This window comes from Sander vitreus, chromosome 7 (assembly GCF_031162955.1).
Source record: "Sander vitreus isolate 19-12246 chromosome 7, sanVit1, whole genome shotgun sequence".
Classification (NCBI taxonomy): domain Eukaryota; kingdom Metazoa; phylum Chordata; class Actinopteri; order Perciformes; family Percidae; genus Sander; species Sander vitreus.
This window is the reverse complement of record NC_135861.1, coordinates 12900478-12914962: the sequence shown is the minus strand read 5'-3', so window position 1 is coordinate 12914962 and position 14485 is coordinate 12900478. Positions and strand designations below refer to the sequence as shown.

Below are 14485 nucleotides of genomic sequence, written 5' to 3'. Positions count from 1 at the left end.
CCTGGACGATTTTTGTTTTTACTTCAATCCTTCATCTAAACGGCTTTAAAAAGTTTCTTTTTTATTTGGACCATCTGCTCCAGAAACAGAACCAACTAGTATTGAAACTTCTCCAGTCAAACAATAACTGCATTTACCGCAAGCGTTGTTTGATTTTATGTAACGTGATGGGCCCACTACTGCAGCAGCTACAACCCATACAGTCTGTGGTGTGGTGTGGTGAAGCTCGGTGCGGTATATTTGACGGAGTTGGCAGTTCAGAGTGCTGAGATGCTTCCATTCACATGATGTGTATTGAATTTAAAATTCAACTATTCTACTATTGGAGTAGAAAAAAGGTATCGGTATGACTTTAAAGTGCTTATATTATGCTCAATTTCAGGTTCATAATTGTATTAGAGGTTATATCAGAATAGGTTTACATGGTTTAATTTTCAAAAAACACCATATTTATGTTGAACTACACATTTCTGCAGCTACTCTCTTTTTGAGGTCTCTGTTTTAGCTACTGAGTGAGGCATCTCACTTCTGTTCCATCTTTGTTGGGAGTCGCACATGCGCAATAACTAGGTCAGCACTACAAGCCAGTCAGAAGCAGAGTATGAGGGCGTGCCACTGTAGCAGCTAGGCGAGCATTATAACGTGTGTTACAAAGTGATGCACATTCGTCACGGAAGTAAAGGCTGGACTACAATAGAGCTTTTTGGAGCAGTTTGTGAATAGTGTTTTCTGTTGGAGATTGTAAGTCCTTTTGGGGTGGAGTTTGGGCTTTTTCACTTTGTAAACCTATTACATGCACAAAAAAGATATATAACACAATAAAGGAAAGGGAAAAAGCTAAAAAGCGCTGAAAAATGAGCACTTTAAAAGGTACTGGTATTAGCACTGGTACATTTTTTAAACGATATCCAGCCCTAGACACCAGACACCACAACTCCGGTATTCTGAGAAATCAGCATTGTGTGAACTTGTTTGGCAAGGGCTTGAGTATAACGGACAATCATTTATATGTAAAAGTCCCTCACTCAGGGCAAATTTACAGATAGTGGCATTAACAGCCAAAGTAGAAAAAGTTTCTATGTGTAACATCATTTGCAATTCGGTTTGTCCAGTGAGTTTTTTTTGTCCTGAGGACACAAACCGATTCCCTTAGCTTAAAGGTCAGATAATGGCTGCTGTTTGCATACATGTCTGCAAAGGGCAAACATTAATCAGTCCCCATCATGCATTCAGTAATGCATAGGGGTGTGCACATACCTATCTGAGTGTGTGTGTGTGTGTGTGTGTGTGTGTGTAGGAGAATGTTTCACGTGAATGAAAATATCTTACCGTTCTGAGAATGACGAGTTTAAATAAGAAAGAAAATGTAAAAATTATTAGATTAAAAGTTGATGTTCTTGAAATATAATGTATTTTTATAAAGGCATCCATAATACTATTGAGTGTATAGAACTTTAAATACCTTTATGTGTCATTTTTCTAACATTATAGATTGTGGATAAATCCACGAAATTCATGTGCTTCCTGGGATATAATCATTACAGGGAAATGGAACCATATTGGAGGGGGTGTGTGGTGCATTAGCCTGGAGGCTCTCTGTAGTTTCCTACTGAATAACACTGCTGATTATAATGGATTTTATAGGAGTCTAGCTGGTAAAGTGCTGGCTCGGTTGCTCTTTGCTCCGTCACAAAGACTGTAGAGGCAACAGGATGAGAAGAGAGTCAAAATACCGACTGAACCCGAGGACCCTGGCTTGAAATGTGTCATTGATAAGCATCTGCATGTAAGGAATGAAAACAGAATATTCATTTAGGGATAAATACAATTCATATTCATATAATTACAAAGTACATCATTACAGTTCTTTTATCTCACCACTGTAATGAAGCACTTGTAAATAGGTGACATTGTACAGGTTACGCTTTAACCCAGCATAACATCTCTGAGTTGTGGTTTTTAGAGAGAATTGAATGTTATTATTCAAGCTGGGTCACAGCTGAGTTGCCAAGTCTAAAACAAATGAGAGTATGTGATCTGTCGCCTTCTCTCATGAAAGCACTTGCTGCTCAAATTCTTGACCCTGACTGATCTTTCATCCCGTTTTTTTATTTAATACATTCCTGATTTGGGTTGTTCTGTCCTCAACAACTGCGGTACCATATGCTCTGCATTCAAACTGCGGATAAGGTTTAACTGTTGTACATAGAACAATTCATCTTTGCTGGAGAAATGCTAGCTAGCTAGTGCTGCATTTCTTTACAGCATTGTCCTGTCATTATATCTAACATTCTTCGTGAGGATTTATGTTCGAATAGGTAGGAAATTGATTATGTAGCACTGTAGCTGGACTCGATATGCCGTCTCATGATTTGTTGGTTTTGTTAGATTGGGATATTATATTGCAGTAATTGAAGCCGTACAGCCACATAATGTGTCTAAATCACATTATTATGTGACATAAATATTTAGGTTAGTGTGCCTGCTCCATTATTTATACATTGTTAAGAAGACTGCAAACAGTATGTGCACCCATGATATAGTAGCAGCCATCAACTGCTCTATACTGTGGGCCTGTGCTGTATGTCCTCACTTTGAAAGCTGGCTGAAGGAGAATTGTGTGGGAACAATAGGTCTGTTAATTGATTTTGTTTCCAGTAACAGGCAAAAATTGAACCCCACTCTGGCTTTCCCTCCCACTCACTCTGTAGAGGGAGAACCAATCTAAAAATGTACCCCCTCTAGACACTTACTGTCATTCCCTATCAATTTTTGACCTCCAATCCCGTTCCAGCCAAGTCCAATTTCAGCTGCCTCTTGGCCACTGGCTTCTCTGACACATTGCTGGACTGTTTGCAACTTTGGTTTCTTAGTCCTGCTGTTTTTGTAGAAGTGGGAGAGGAGGAACTGGAAGAAGGAAGACCAGTGCAGGACGAGAGAGATTCTGAGAGACACTGAGAGTGACATGGAAACACAGACAGAGAGAGGCTATTATGTGTAAAGGCTCTGACACACCAACCGGACAGCCGACCGTCGGCAGAAAAGGCAGTCGGACTGATCAGTCGGTTCCCCGAGGTAAAAAAAGTGCCTCGGAACACATCGAAGCGACGCCGACTTGAGCGTACGTTCTGCGTGTGTGCAAGACATAATACGTCTCCATAACAGCAGGCGGCGCTAATCTGTATTGTCGCCCAAAAAATGAAAACCGGAAATGACGGAACATCTCTCTAGACCTAGTAAACACAGAGCACGCTGTCGTCAGTCATTGTTTTCATCAGCGAGTGTTGATAGTAGTCAAGAAGGATCGTTGTTGTCATTACTCGCTGAACGGAAGAAAATACGATGGCTAGTAATAAGAAGATACTGCCGTTGTCAGCTCCGGTTTTCTCGTGCACTGATTCGCTGGTCAAGGGCTAGCACTCCACCAATCAGACTGGTCATTGAGTCCGACTGCCCACCGGCCGATTCAACAAGTCAAATCGGCAAAAATGAACGCCAACGGCTCCTCCGGCTGACAACGGCACGGAACACACCGAACAGACTTGAGTCACCGACCTCGCAAGACTGTCCGACAGCCGATAGAAAAACTGAGAAAAATGTATGAGTAGTCTTTGTGGACCCAGAAAAACAGCAGATTTTAAAACAAGTGGTCAAAATGTAGGGTCTAAAATGTGTTAAAACATAGTAAAAAGCTTTTGTCATTTTTGAAAAACACGGTGGTTTGAGGTTTTCTCTTCAAATGTTGAATCCCTTTTTTTTTTTCTTTTTTTTTTACAATTGTTACACAAGGGTGTAACAAAAGACCATGTCATTTTAACATTTTTTAACCCCCCAAACCCAACCCTGCATTGCTCAGGAAAGGAAATAAAGTAGTAATGGCAATTGCAGTTATAACTCAACCCCCATTAAGTAGTAATAATTAGTAATGACAGTAGTGTTACTAGTAACAATGATAATGCTGATACAAGGCAAGAAAAAAAAAAAAAATACCCTAGGAATTCCAGTCGAGCACAGCAAAGTCAGGGAGCTAAGGCACTAATAGTAGCAGGGTGAAGTGAGTTACTTCCTTGCCTATTGTAACAGCAATGGAAGAGGCTGCCCAGCAGGCTGGAGCGTATTATTAAAGTGCCCATATTATGAAAAAAACACTTTTTCTGGGATTTGGGGTGTTCTTTTGTGTCTGTGGTGCTTCCACACGCATACAAACTTTGAAAAAAATCCATCCATGCTGTTTTGAGTGAGATACGGTTTCTGAATGTGTCCTGCCTTCAGTCTCCGGGTGAGCTGTTCAGAATCGGCACGGCTTGTGACGTCACAAGCCGAAACGAGCTGGCTAACCGCAACCGTTAACTCATAGCATTAGCGTTAGCATGCTAACGCTAATGCTAGCATGCTACCTCGTTCTCAATAGCAAAGCACTGCTACAACACACACAAGTTCACCATAATCTACAAAAGAACTACTTACATGTGCGCCCTCATTTAGAAGTCTCCCAGCTAATCCTGCCTCATAACTGACCGAAGTTGGAGAAACAGCCTTTCTTTTACTGTCTATGGAGCTAGCTAGCTGACATGATCTACATCTGAGCTACTGCGCATGTGCGAGTGCAAGCAAAGATAGTACAGAAGAAGAAGAAGAAAAGAGGTCTCACTCTGTAGCTAAAACAGAGACCAGGTGAAAAGAGGATCTGCAGCAGTGACAGAGAGCTGTGCAGTACAACAAAAATATGGTGCTTTTTGAAAATTAAACCATGTAAACCTATTCTGGTACAACCTTAAAATACAATTATGAACCTGAAAATGAGCATAATATGGGCACTTTAAGGTACTGCCTAAAGTCCTTCCAGCAATTTACAAATAGATGAGGTTTCTTTTTGAGATTAAAGATAATTTTTTCTGAGGCCATATAAGAGGTAACCTCCTTCAACCATAAGGAGATAGGAGGGGGAAGTTCGCTTTTCCACATGATAGCAATGCACTTGTTTCCAGCGATCAAGGCTAGTTTGATGAAGCGTATATTTTTCCTCCTATCAGCTGGCAGAGCTGTTGTGTCCCTTAACAAAACAAGTCTTGGCAAATGAGGAATTTCGACTCCTATGACCTTTTTAAGTATATCCAAAATGAAGCCCCCCAAATAGTGTGTTAGTTTTGTACAGCTCCAAAACATGTGCATCAGGTTGCCTGTGTCTGTCTTGCACCTAGGGCAGGTTTCTGACATAGCACTGTTCATTCTATGAAGTCTTTCTGGTGTGTAATAAATACGATGGATAAGATTAAGCTGTAAGAGCTTATGGCGGCTGTTGTAGGAGAAGTTTTGGGCTTCTGCACATATTGCCTCCCAGTCACTATCCCTAAAGGTGTGATCCAGATCGTGTTCCCATGTGACCCGGGATTTTATCACATTATTTGCCAAAAGATCCAACATTCTACCGTAGGTTAGGGACACAAAGCACCTTAGGTTTTGGATGTCTTTTAAGATGATGTCATTTGGGGGAGAGGCAGAAGACGTGAAGTGCTCATTCTTCTGTGAACTAATAAAGTGTCTGATCTGCAGGTATTTAAAAAAGTGTGTTCCGGGGAGGTTAAAGGCACTTTTTAGCTGTTCGAAAGATTTAAGTATGTTGTTTTCATAGAGGTCGCCAAATGATTTGACTGTTCATAAACCATATCCTAATCCCTTTTTTGTACTATTAAGTCCAGGAGATGACAGATTTGCAGAAGTGCTGATATTTTGGAAGAATTTTTTGACTGGTTTCTAGCATTATGAAGCTGTAACACAAAGGCTTGCAGGATTATTTAGGAAGACGGTTTCAGCCATTTTGCTTAAATCATACAAATAGGAAATGACATTAATCAGATTCATAATTCACTGGTACCAACTGCATGTCAGCTGATGCATGGCCACTATTATGCAAATGCACACATTTAAGCCATTACATCAATGGCCGGGGATGGAGATTTTATTTACTGTTTTGATGAATCATAATAACTAGAGGCAATCCTGTTTACGGAATTGGAACGGAATGGATATGAAGGGAGTGTCAATAAGTGCACATATTTCTTCCCCATCAAGTCAGAGACAAAGATCAGTCGTCATTAGCCTCAACTTAATCCCTGTGGGACTTCCCAGTTGCAGTCGGATAAACACATTAAGCCTGTACTATTTAAAAAAAAAAAAAAAAATAACTCCCTGTTCACAATTTTGTATATTTCTGGGTATTAGGAACAGGTAGGATTTTGGTGAATGCTGCAATACAAGACCTTTATTGATTATTCTCTTTTTATTAATTGTTTCTTTATCTTATGGTGAATTTGCTTCACTTTTTATTGTAGCTTTATTCTGCTCGTAGTAATGAACCTTTCACCGGAATCTGCAGCTCCTCTCCTTAAGGAGCTTTACAGTTTTAGCTAATGGTTTAGCATATAATGCCTTTTAGTGTTACTATACACATGTACAACGAGATTAAAAGCAACTCCTTTTCCAGTGCCAACATGTACGTAAAAGAAATGTAACAACATGGAATAAAATAAGTAGTGCAAAAAAAAATAACGTAAGTAAGGGTAAGGTGCACACTTCTGAGACGCTATATACATATATAAAAAAATTAAAAAGATAAATATGGTTTTATATACAGTGTGATATGCAGTGTGAGTAATGATATTGCACAGTATACAGATATTGCACAGTAATGAAATTGCACAGTATTATCAACATTATCAAAAGTATTAAATATTAAATATTGCACAGTACTTGGGTAGAAGAAAGTCTGGGGGTTGGGGGGGTAAGACTGTGAAGTCAGTGCATGTGTGAGTTCAAAGTGGTTATTATGTTTATGTTACCAAATGACAGACTGAAGATTGCAGATGAATATTTTGCCCAGAAGAAGAGACATGACTCTAAATAAATGACAATGTTGCTCCATAACTGCTAGATGTGTCAATAAGCAACAAATTTGCCATATCAACTTAAAAGGTGGCAATATTTTAACAACTTGTTTCCACTGCCCCAAGTGGCCAACAAAATCAGTTATTGCAGTTTTAAATGTTTAAAATCATCATCATCCTCATCATCACAAGCTACAGACTGACATCCTGATTCAACTTTAACCTACTGTACTTTAGTAGTTTGCCGTTACAGTGTTACTGTGCAATAAGGGGTTCTTACACACATATAGGGTGCTCTCATAGTTGGTTTGACCTCCAGATAAAATGGTTTAGATAATCTGGTTAAACTATTGACTTGTTTACACCCTGTCTGATTGTTTGGCTACTTGTGTTTCTTGTTTTAGCGATATACTGTGCTCTCAGATCTTAGGTGACTACAATGCTATCATAGTCCATGGTTATAATGGCCAAAAAAAAATTAAAAACTTTATTACTTTTATAATTAAAACTGTAGTAGGCCTATTGGATATGCCCTTTAAAGTGCTCATATTATGCTCATTTTCAGGTTCATAATTGTATTTAGAAGTTGTACCAGAATAGGTTTACATGGTTTTATTTTCAAAAAACACCATTTTTTTGTTGTACTACACATTGCTGCAGCTCCTCTTTTCACCCTGTGTGTTGAGCTCTCTGTTTTAGCTACAGAGTGAGGCATCTCACTTCTGTTCCATCTTTGTTGGAAGTGCACAGTAGGACAACTAGCCAGTCAGAAGCAGAGTATGAGGGCGTGCCACGCTAGCAGCTAGTCGAGCATTATAACGTGTGTTACGAAGTGATGCACGTTCGTCACGGAAGTAAAGGCTGGACTAAAATAGAGCTGTTTGGAGCAGTTTGTGAACAGTGTTTTCTGTTGGAGATGGTGAGTCCCTTTGGGGTGGACTTTAGGCTTTTTCACAAAAGAAAACCTATAAAATGCACAAAAAAGATATATAACACAATAACGGAAAGGGATAAAGCCAAAAAGCATAATATGCACACTTCAAGTTAAAATCTTAACTGTATGTCTGACTGCGGTAGCAGCAGGAGCAGAAAATATGCTGCCTCCGTCAGGGGAACAGGTGGTGATGAAGGCTGAGCTAACAGCAGAGAGTCAGCAAACATCCGACCCTGATACATCCTCTCATCCCTACTAGTACCAAGGTTGTGATGGCAACAGAGTCACACCACTGCGAACTGAAACACAACCCTGTGTTGTCAAACTTTCCGTGTGCTCACAGTCCTACACACTGACAGAAACATCTCTTTTTATATTTGTCATCTCTTTTTTTTGTTTGGGAAGAGATGTAATTAAAGTCAGAAGTTTCTTTTGACAGTTGAGCAGTAGTGCAGCTAAAAACAGCAGCCTTGGTTGGCATGTGTGACATTTGACTGTGGTTGTTGTGCTGAAATTATTTCATGAATACAATCTGAAAAACATATTCATATTATTTTTCTACTTTATATCTTTTTTACAATTCACTTAAATCTTTCAGAAATTACCCAAGGTCCATGTTTAATATGAAGCTAATATTGTATTTTGTGATATTTCATGCTTTCTTTCAGGGCTTTTGCATTGAAGTTGTTAGTCCCCAAGACGTCTCCATCAATACAAAATACATGATTCTCTATATACATGTGCTATGAGATGTTTTACAATGGCTTTTCTCCACCAGATGTGTTACACAAGTCATTTAATGGATTTAAATCCAAAGAAAATCAGAAAGACTCAATGGCTGCAATAGTGCACAGTATCATATACAATTAGCAAGAATGTGTTTATTTATTTGTACAAAATTAAAAAAAATAGCAAATAAGATATAAAAGTAAAACAAATGGGAGGCAAAATGTAATACCTGAAACACATAACAAGATGAATATGTTAATTTGCATATACATAAGCATGCTAAATTATGAGCCTCACACCTTCCATGATAGAAATGTTGGCAGACAGGAGGACCCTCCATGGGAATGAGCTGCACGGAGTCCTGCAGGGGAGAGCAGGGGAGATTGCACCTATCAGAAGGCTCCCACTCTGTCATTTGTAATGCAGAGCTTATAGCGCATGCATCTTGCCAACCTAGAGACGATGCGGACATTGAAAAATAGGTGGCTGTCTCCGCTCCCCTCCACCACACCATCCCCCCAACCTCTGATTTTTCTTATCTTGTCTTATCTAGTAAGCTCCAGCACTGAGCTCACCTGCAAAAAGCTGGAAAGACCAACATATCTGTTTCCACCTCGCACACTCTGCTAATAACTTACACAGTTCATTTTGCATTTCCTATCGTAGATGCTGAGGGTCCTCTTGCTAGTAAAGTGCACATATTGAATCATCGCTGCAAACCGTTTTCACGAAGACCTTCTGGTTGTCTTATTCAGTGTTATGACATAAACACCCTGATCAAGTGTTTCATTTAAATCGGTATGAGGATGTCAAATCTACATCTTCACCATATTTAACATAGGTTTATTTTTAGCATGAAGCATCTGTGTCCTTGTGAGTCTTTTGAGAAGAGGTGAGAAGTGGTATACTGTATATGTCTGCAACATATTCTCTTAATCACCCAAACAGTATGCACAGCTATATAAATGCAGTCCATTATGTACACATCAACACCTCGGTCTAACACTGATGTCTAAAGGACTACAGTAGGATTTAACATGCTCTTGTAATTTGCCATAGATAGGCATGACATTTAGTAAGGCAAGGCAAGTTTATTGATATATTTTAATACACAAAGTAATGCATAGTACTTAACATAATGCCATAAAACATTCAACACTAATTTAAAGGACAGAAAACATTTTTTTTTAAATTACAAAGACTAAAAAAGTAACAAATAGAGGGTAGTTCAGGTAGAGCCTTATATCATCTGGACGTTTGTGTAAGCTTTATGTTGCATTATAATTAATTGCTATTTTTCTGTGTTTGGTTTTGACCGTGAACGGTTAACAGACAGCTACCACTAGGCAGCCAATGTACCATGTTCCCTGTCTGTTACCTTGTAGAAATGGTTTTTATTTACAGTTATGTGATGTCCCGCTATAATAAACAGCAGACAGTGTAAAATTGCACCTTAGCAGTTTGCAACAAGTGAAGTTTCCCCTTTTTGTTGCAGCGGTGAAATCAATTTTTATATAATTGTGTTTTGTTCAGTATCTATCCTTCTGCAGTGATCAATCACACAGCTGGCTAAAATGTTTTTTTATGGATAAGTTGTGGTTATTATTTTTACAGCTTACTGTGGGAGGTTTTATTCAAAGATTTGTACCGGTGACTTTATCTGCACATTTTTAAACATATGAGGCCTCAGTTATCAAAGAAGCAACTTTATTCTATAAGGGTATGAGCCATAAACCAAAATTGTTAGCCAGCATTTATAGGTTGGCTATTAAAGATATACAACCCACATTTTCAGTGTCCATGTCCTTTATTTATGACTCTGTTTTGCTGCCTTTGCACAATCTATACATGCAAGCTTAATGAAAAAGTAATCAAATTGAGTCTGTGACTATTATATTAGATTTTATATAGATTTTTAAACACCAATGAACTGTATCTTGCAGTCGGTGGTTTCCAAAACGGGTCAGCTCTTTGGTTTGCCAATAAGGGTGTTGCTGCTTGAGTTGCTCCGTAAAATGTGGTTCTATTATTGGGCCCATTAAGTATACCTCTGTGTAATGACACTCCACTCACCAACGTTTTTCTCTCGACCCTTCTCCTAATGACCCCTTTTACATTTCATTTTAGTTATTTAGCGGGTAGCTCTTATCCTCAGCACATTTAGTCAGTGAACACAAATTAAAGGACTCAAGCAGGTGCACGTTGTACAAGCAGTGAAATGGTTTTAAAGGTTCATTTAGTTTCAGGGGAGAAAAGGTTTGAGCTAAAGTGATCCATATGGTGCTAAAAATGCATCAGAGCAAGGCTGCATACACCACATGTCCTCCATTATAGTTTGTTGTCACAGTTTGTTGTAGTGTTGAACCATCTCCGCTGTCCTCATGTCGACATATTATTCACAACTGTGGGTGCCGGAGGGGAAGATGGGAGTATCACACCAGGTCTGCTGTAAGAGGAGTGAACTGTTAGTGTCATGGCCGAACCGCAGGATTAAAAATACATGTCATTCACATAGTTGACAGCAAACAACATACAAAAACAATGAATGTGTCACAGGTGACACATTCAGGGAATACACAGAAATACTGGCTTTGTGAAGCTTATCTAGGTATTTGGTTTTTGCATTTTGTCTGGAAAAAATAAAAGAAACACCCCCTGTAGATGGGCAACATGGCCAAAGTCTTCTATACCGATAAAGGTCAATTCATATCTCGATAACAATATATATATATATATATATATATATATATATATATATATATCACAATATAGCATGTTTTCTGGATATTCAATAAATAAATAGTCTATATGAAATAACTACATGGTAAAGCCTATTTTTTTGAACGTTTGAATGAAATACTTGACAAAGGAAAAGTGCTGAGTATTTTTTTTTATTAAGAACAAAATGATTATAACGTGCAAGGATCAGTAGTAGTAACATAAGTGTTGTCCAAATTATGTTAATATTGCCATAACACAGTTTGGACACTTATTTTTTTACATACATCACGATAGAAACGATATAGACATAGAAATGTCTGACAGAGATAGACATTTTAATATTGTTTTGACAACCCTAATCTGTGGTTCCGGGACCTACAATCATCCTGTTGACTGACGTACTTACACTACACAAAAATCCTAACTGTAGGATAATGCAATGCTTTTGACCAACATTTCCATTTTTCTTTCTACATAAGGTCTCTTGAGCTTTTTGGATTACTTTTCGGAGTTACTATGTAGAGATCATTTCCAGTGTGACCTGTCCAATTTTGTGACACTAGAGGTTAAAAAATATGGCCTACTGCAGCTAAAAGATTCAAAACCTTTATTGTCTTATGCACAGAGAACTAGTTGCACTATACCAGGACATTCACAGAGTACTGTCCTCTCTAAGGTAGGCTCAATTATTGCTAATTCTAAGTGGAGAATACTGGACTGTAAAAGCCAGATTGTTTGGTGGAAATATAGAGTTGCTTAATATTTTCTAAATGACCATATACAGATTTCTTAATCTCAAGGATGGTGTAATACTGGTGAAAGACACCATAAAGTATTAAATGGGCAATATGGGCAAACGTACTGTGTGAGAGGATTATTTCCACTGATGCTCTGCAGAATGCAAAGCAACTGAATTGACTAACATTGCTGTAAATCCTCTTCTAACTCTGTATGTTGATCCTTACTATACATTTCCACACTGCGAATTAATCATACTCTTTACTAAAAAGCTAAAGTGCAATCTGTATTTTGTCTTGAATTCTTCTGTTCCTCTCGCAGCATTTTGGCATATTCAGTCTCCTATTCTCAGTTCTCCCATTCATCTCTGATTGATTTTATTCTTTCAGACAGTAATATTGGAGCTGGGATGTGGGAGTATCAAGTGTGATTTATGGGCGGCACTCGATAGTGGAGTCATGCGAGATGGGGCTGAGCAGTTTTCCTCACCCCTACCCCTCCAACCCCCTGCCCTGAGGATGCATGAAATTGAACAGAATGACTCTACTCATCCTTATATAAATTACTCTTCATATGCTCCACCTAAACAAGCACATTCAGTGTGCAGAACAAATGACATATTTCTAGATTAAGTATTTCTTTTTTTGAGGTTTGATTTGAGAACTTAAAGTGTGACATTTATCTGTTTTAAACTGGGTGAAGTCCTCTCTCTGCTGCTGATTCTTTGAGAGCTTTTCCAGTGAGTCAAATTGTTGGAAAAATCTATTTCTCTGTGCTGTTTTAATTTTGTAGTTTGCGTCTTTGTGTCAAAGACGGGGAGGAGCGCTTTAAAGCACCAATCACTGAATATTGAATGGATACACCTCTCTCTGTTTTCTCATAGTTCCAGCCAACACGGAGCAGGTTCAACAGGCAGCAGCTACGATAAACTTTGTTATAATATCTATGACTTGTCTTTACTTATCCACTGGACCTCACCCATCCCTGTGATGCTTCTTATCTCAATTACAAATTAAACCATAACCTCCTATGGTTATGTTAAATCGATTTTGCATTTCATCTCTGCAACCCTTCTCCAGCTTCTAGAATTCCGTTGTTACTTTGGTTTAAAAAAACTGACTCACTGCTCAGGCTGTCTGGCAAAATCAAAAGCACTCACATTTTACCAAGAATATATTGGGCCATGTTTTGATGTCAGCTTGCTAAAGCTCTGTTTTGTCTCTGTGTGTTTTAGTCCTGCTGCGTGAGGAGGTGGCCCAGCTCCAGGAGGAGGTGCACCTGCTGCGGCAGATGAAGGACATGTTGAGTAAGGACCTGGAGGAGACCCAGGGCGGCTGCTCGGCCGACGTGCTCTCCGCCACCGAGCTCCGCGTGCAGCTGGCCCAGAAGGAGCAGGAGCTGGACAGAGCCAAGGAGGCTCTGCAAGGTAAGGAAACAAGGAGCTGTGTGTGTGATTTAAAACACTGACAACGACAACGATGCTGCAAGACATAGAAGGCCAGTAGTATTAGTGGATCATATTAACAGTTCAGTTCAATGGTTTGTGAATGGTAAAAGAAATTATAATTCATTGTAATGGGATTTTTTTATGCAGTTAACATAAAGATGCCCCAGTGGTCTAAGACTTGATTCAGGCTGCATGGGGACCACAGTTGTATTTCATACATCTCTCTCTCTCTATCTCTCCACATGTGTTGTGTGTCTTTTCTTACATCTGTCAAATAAAGCGAAAAATTGTCCTGAACGTCTTAAAAAAAAAGGAATAATCAGTTGTGACCATAGTGAATGATAGGCCAATTTTCTGATGTGCTCTCTCTCCTTAAAGGAGAATTGACCCTTTCGCTAAGCCCCGCCCTCCTTAGTTACTGTTGCTACACCTGTCAAGCTTTCGTGCCTGGCACGTCCATTACAGTATGTATGCACCGGTGTCAGACATACCCGAGGAGATAATTAGTAATTTTTGGCGAACAGGTGAAATATCTGAGAGAGCAAGACAGAAGGGACTGCTCTCTCACTGCATTCGAGGGATATATCCACGACATAATATGCAACCGATGAGAGAATAATTTCATCAAAATTGAAGCTAAAGCCTATAGGTCATGCAATAATGTGAGTTGCCTCATACGCTGACCATTCAAATGGGAAACACACAAACTGAGGAATAACTATGTTCATGCACAGCAGGGTAAGTGACATTTGAAAATAATCTAATAATTATAATAATTATAAATCAAACAGATTATCCAAAATTTTGTGGAATAAACACAAGACATTAGCTTGAACACTTTGCAATGATAACATTCTCCTGCTTATATTTTTAGCAATTAACAAATGCTGAAATATATTTTAAAGTATGTCAGTGAGCCTCCGTCTTACCTTTAATCATCTTAAGGATGGTTAATAACAGATGTGTACCCACTCTGTCGTTCTCTGGGACATGTTTTCATGCTAATCAAATGTGTTTGGAGCAGGAAACAAA

At 38.9% G+C, this 14485-nt stretch overlaps 1 protein-coding gene across 3 annotated transcripts in view; it reads left to right on the top strand.

The window, feature by feature from the left end:
- Window positions 1–14485, top strand: part of LOC144520730 (kazrin-like) — a 199919-nt gene that overhangs the window by 163821 nt on the left and 21613 nt on the right. For all 3 annotated transcript variants that reach the window (XM_078254693.1, XM_078254694.1, XM_078254695.1), the window contains exon 5: window positions 13241–13432. In XM_078254693.1, coding sequence (XP_078110819.1) covers window positions 13241–13432 — 192 coding nt within the window. The remainder of the gene's footprint in view (window positions 1–13240; window positions 13433–14485) is intronic.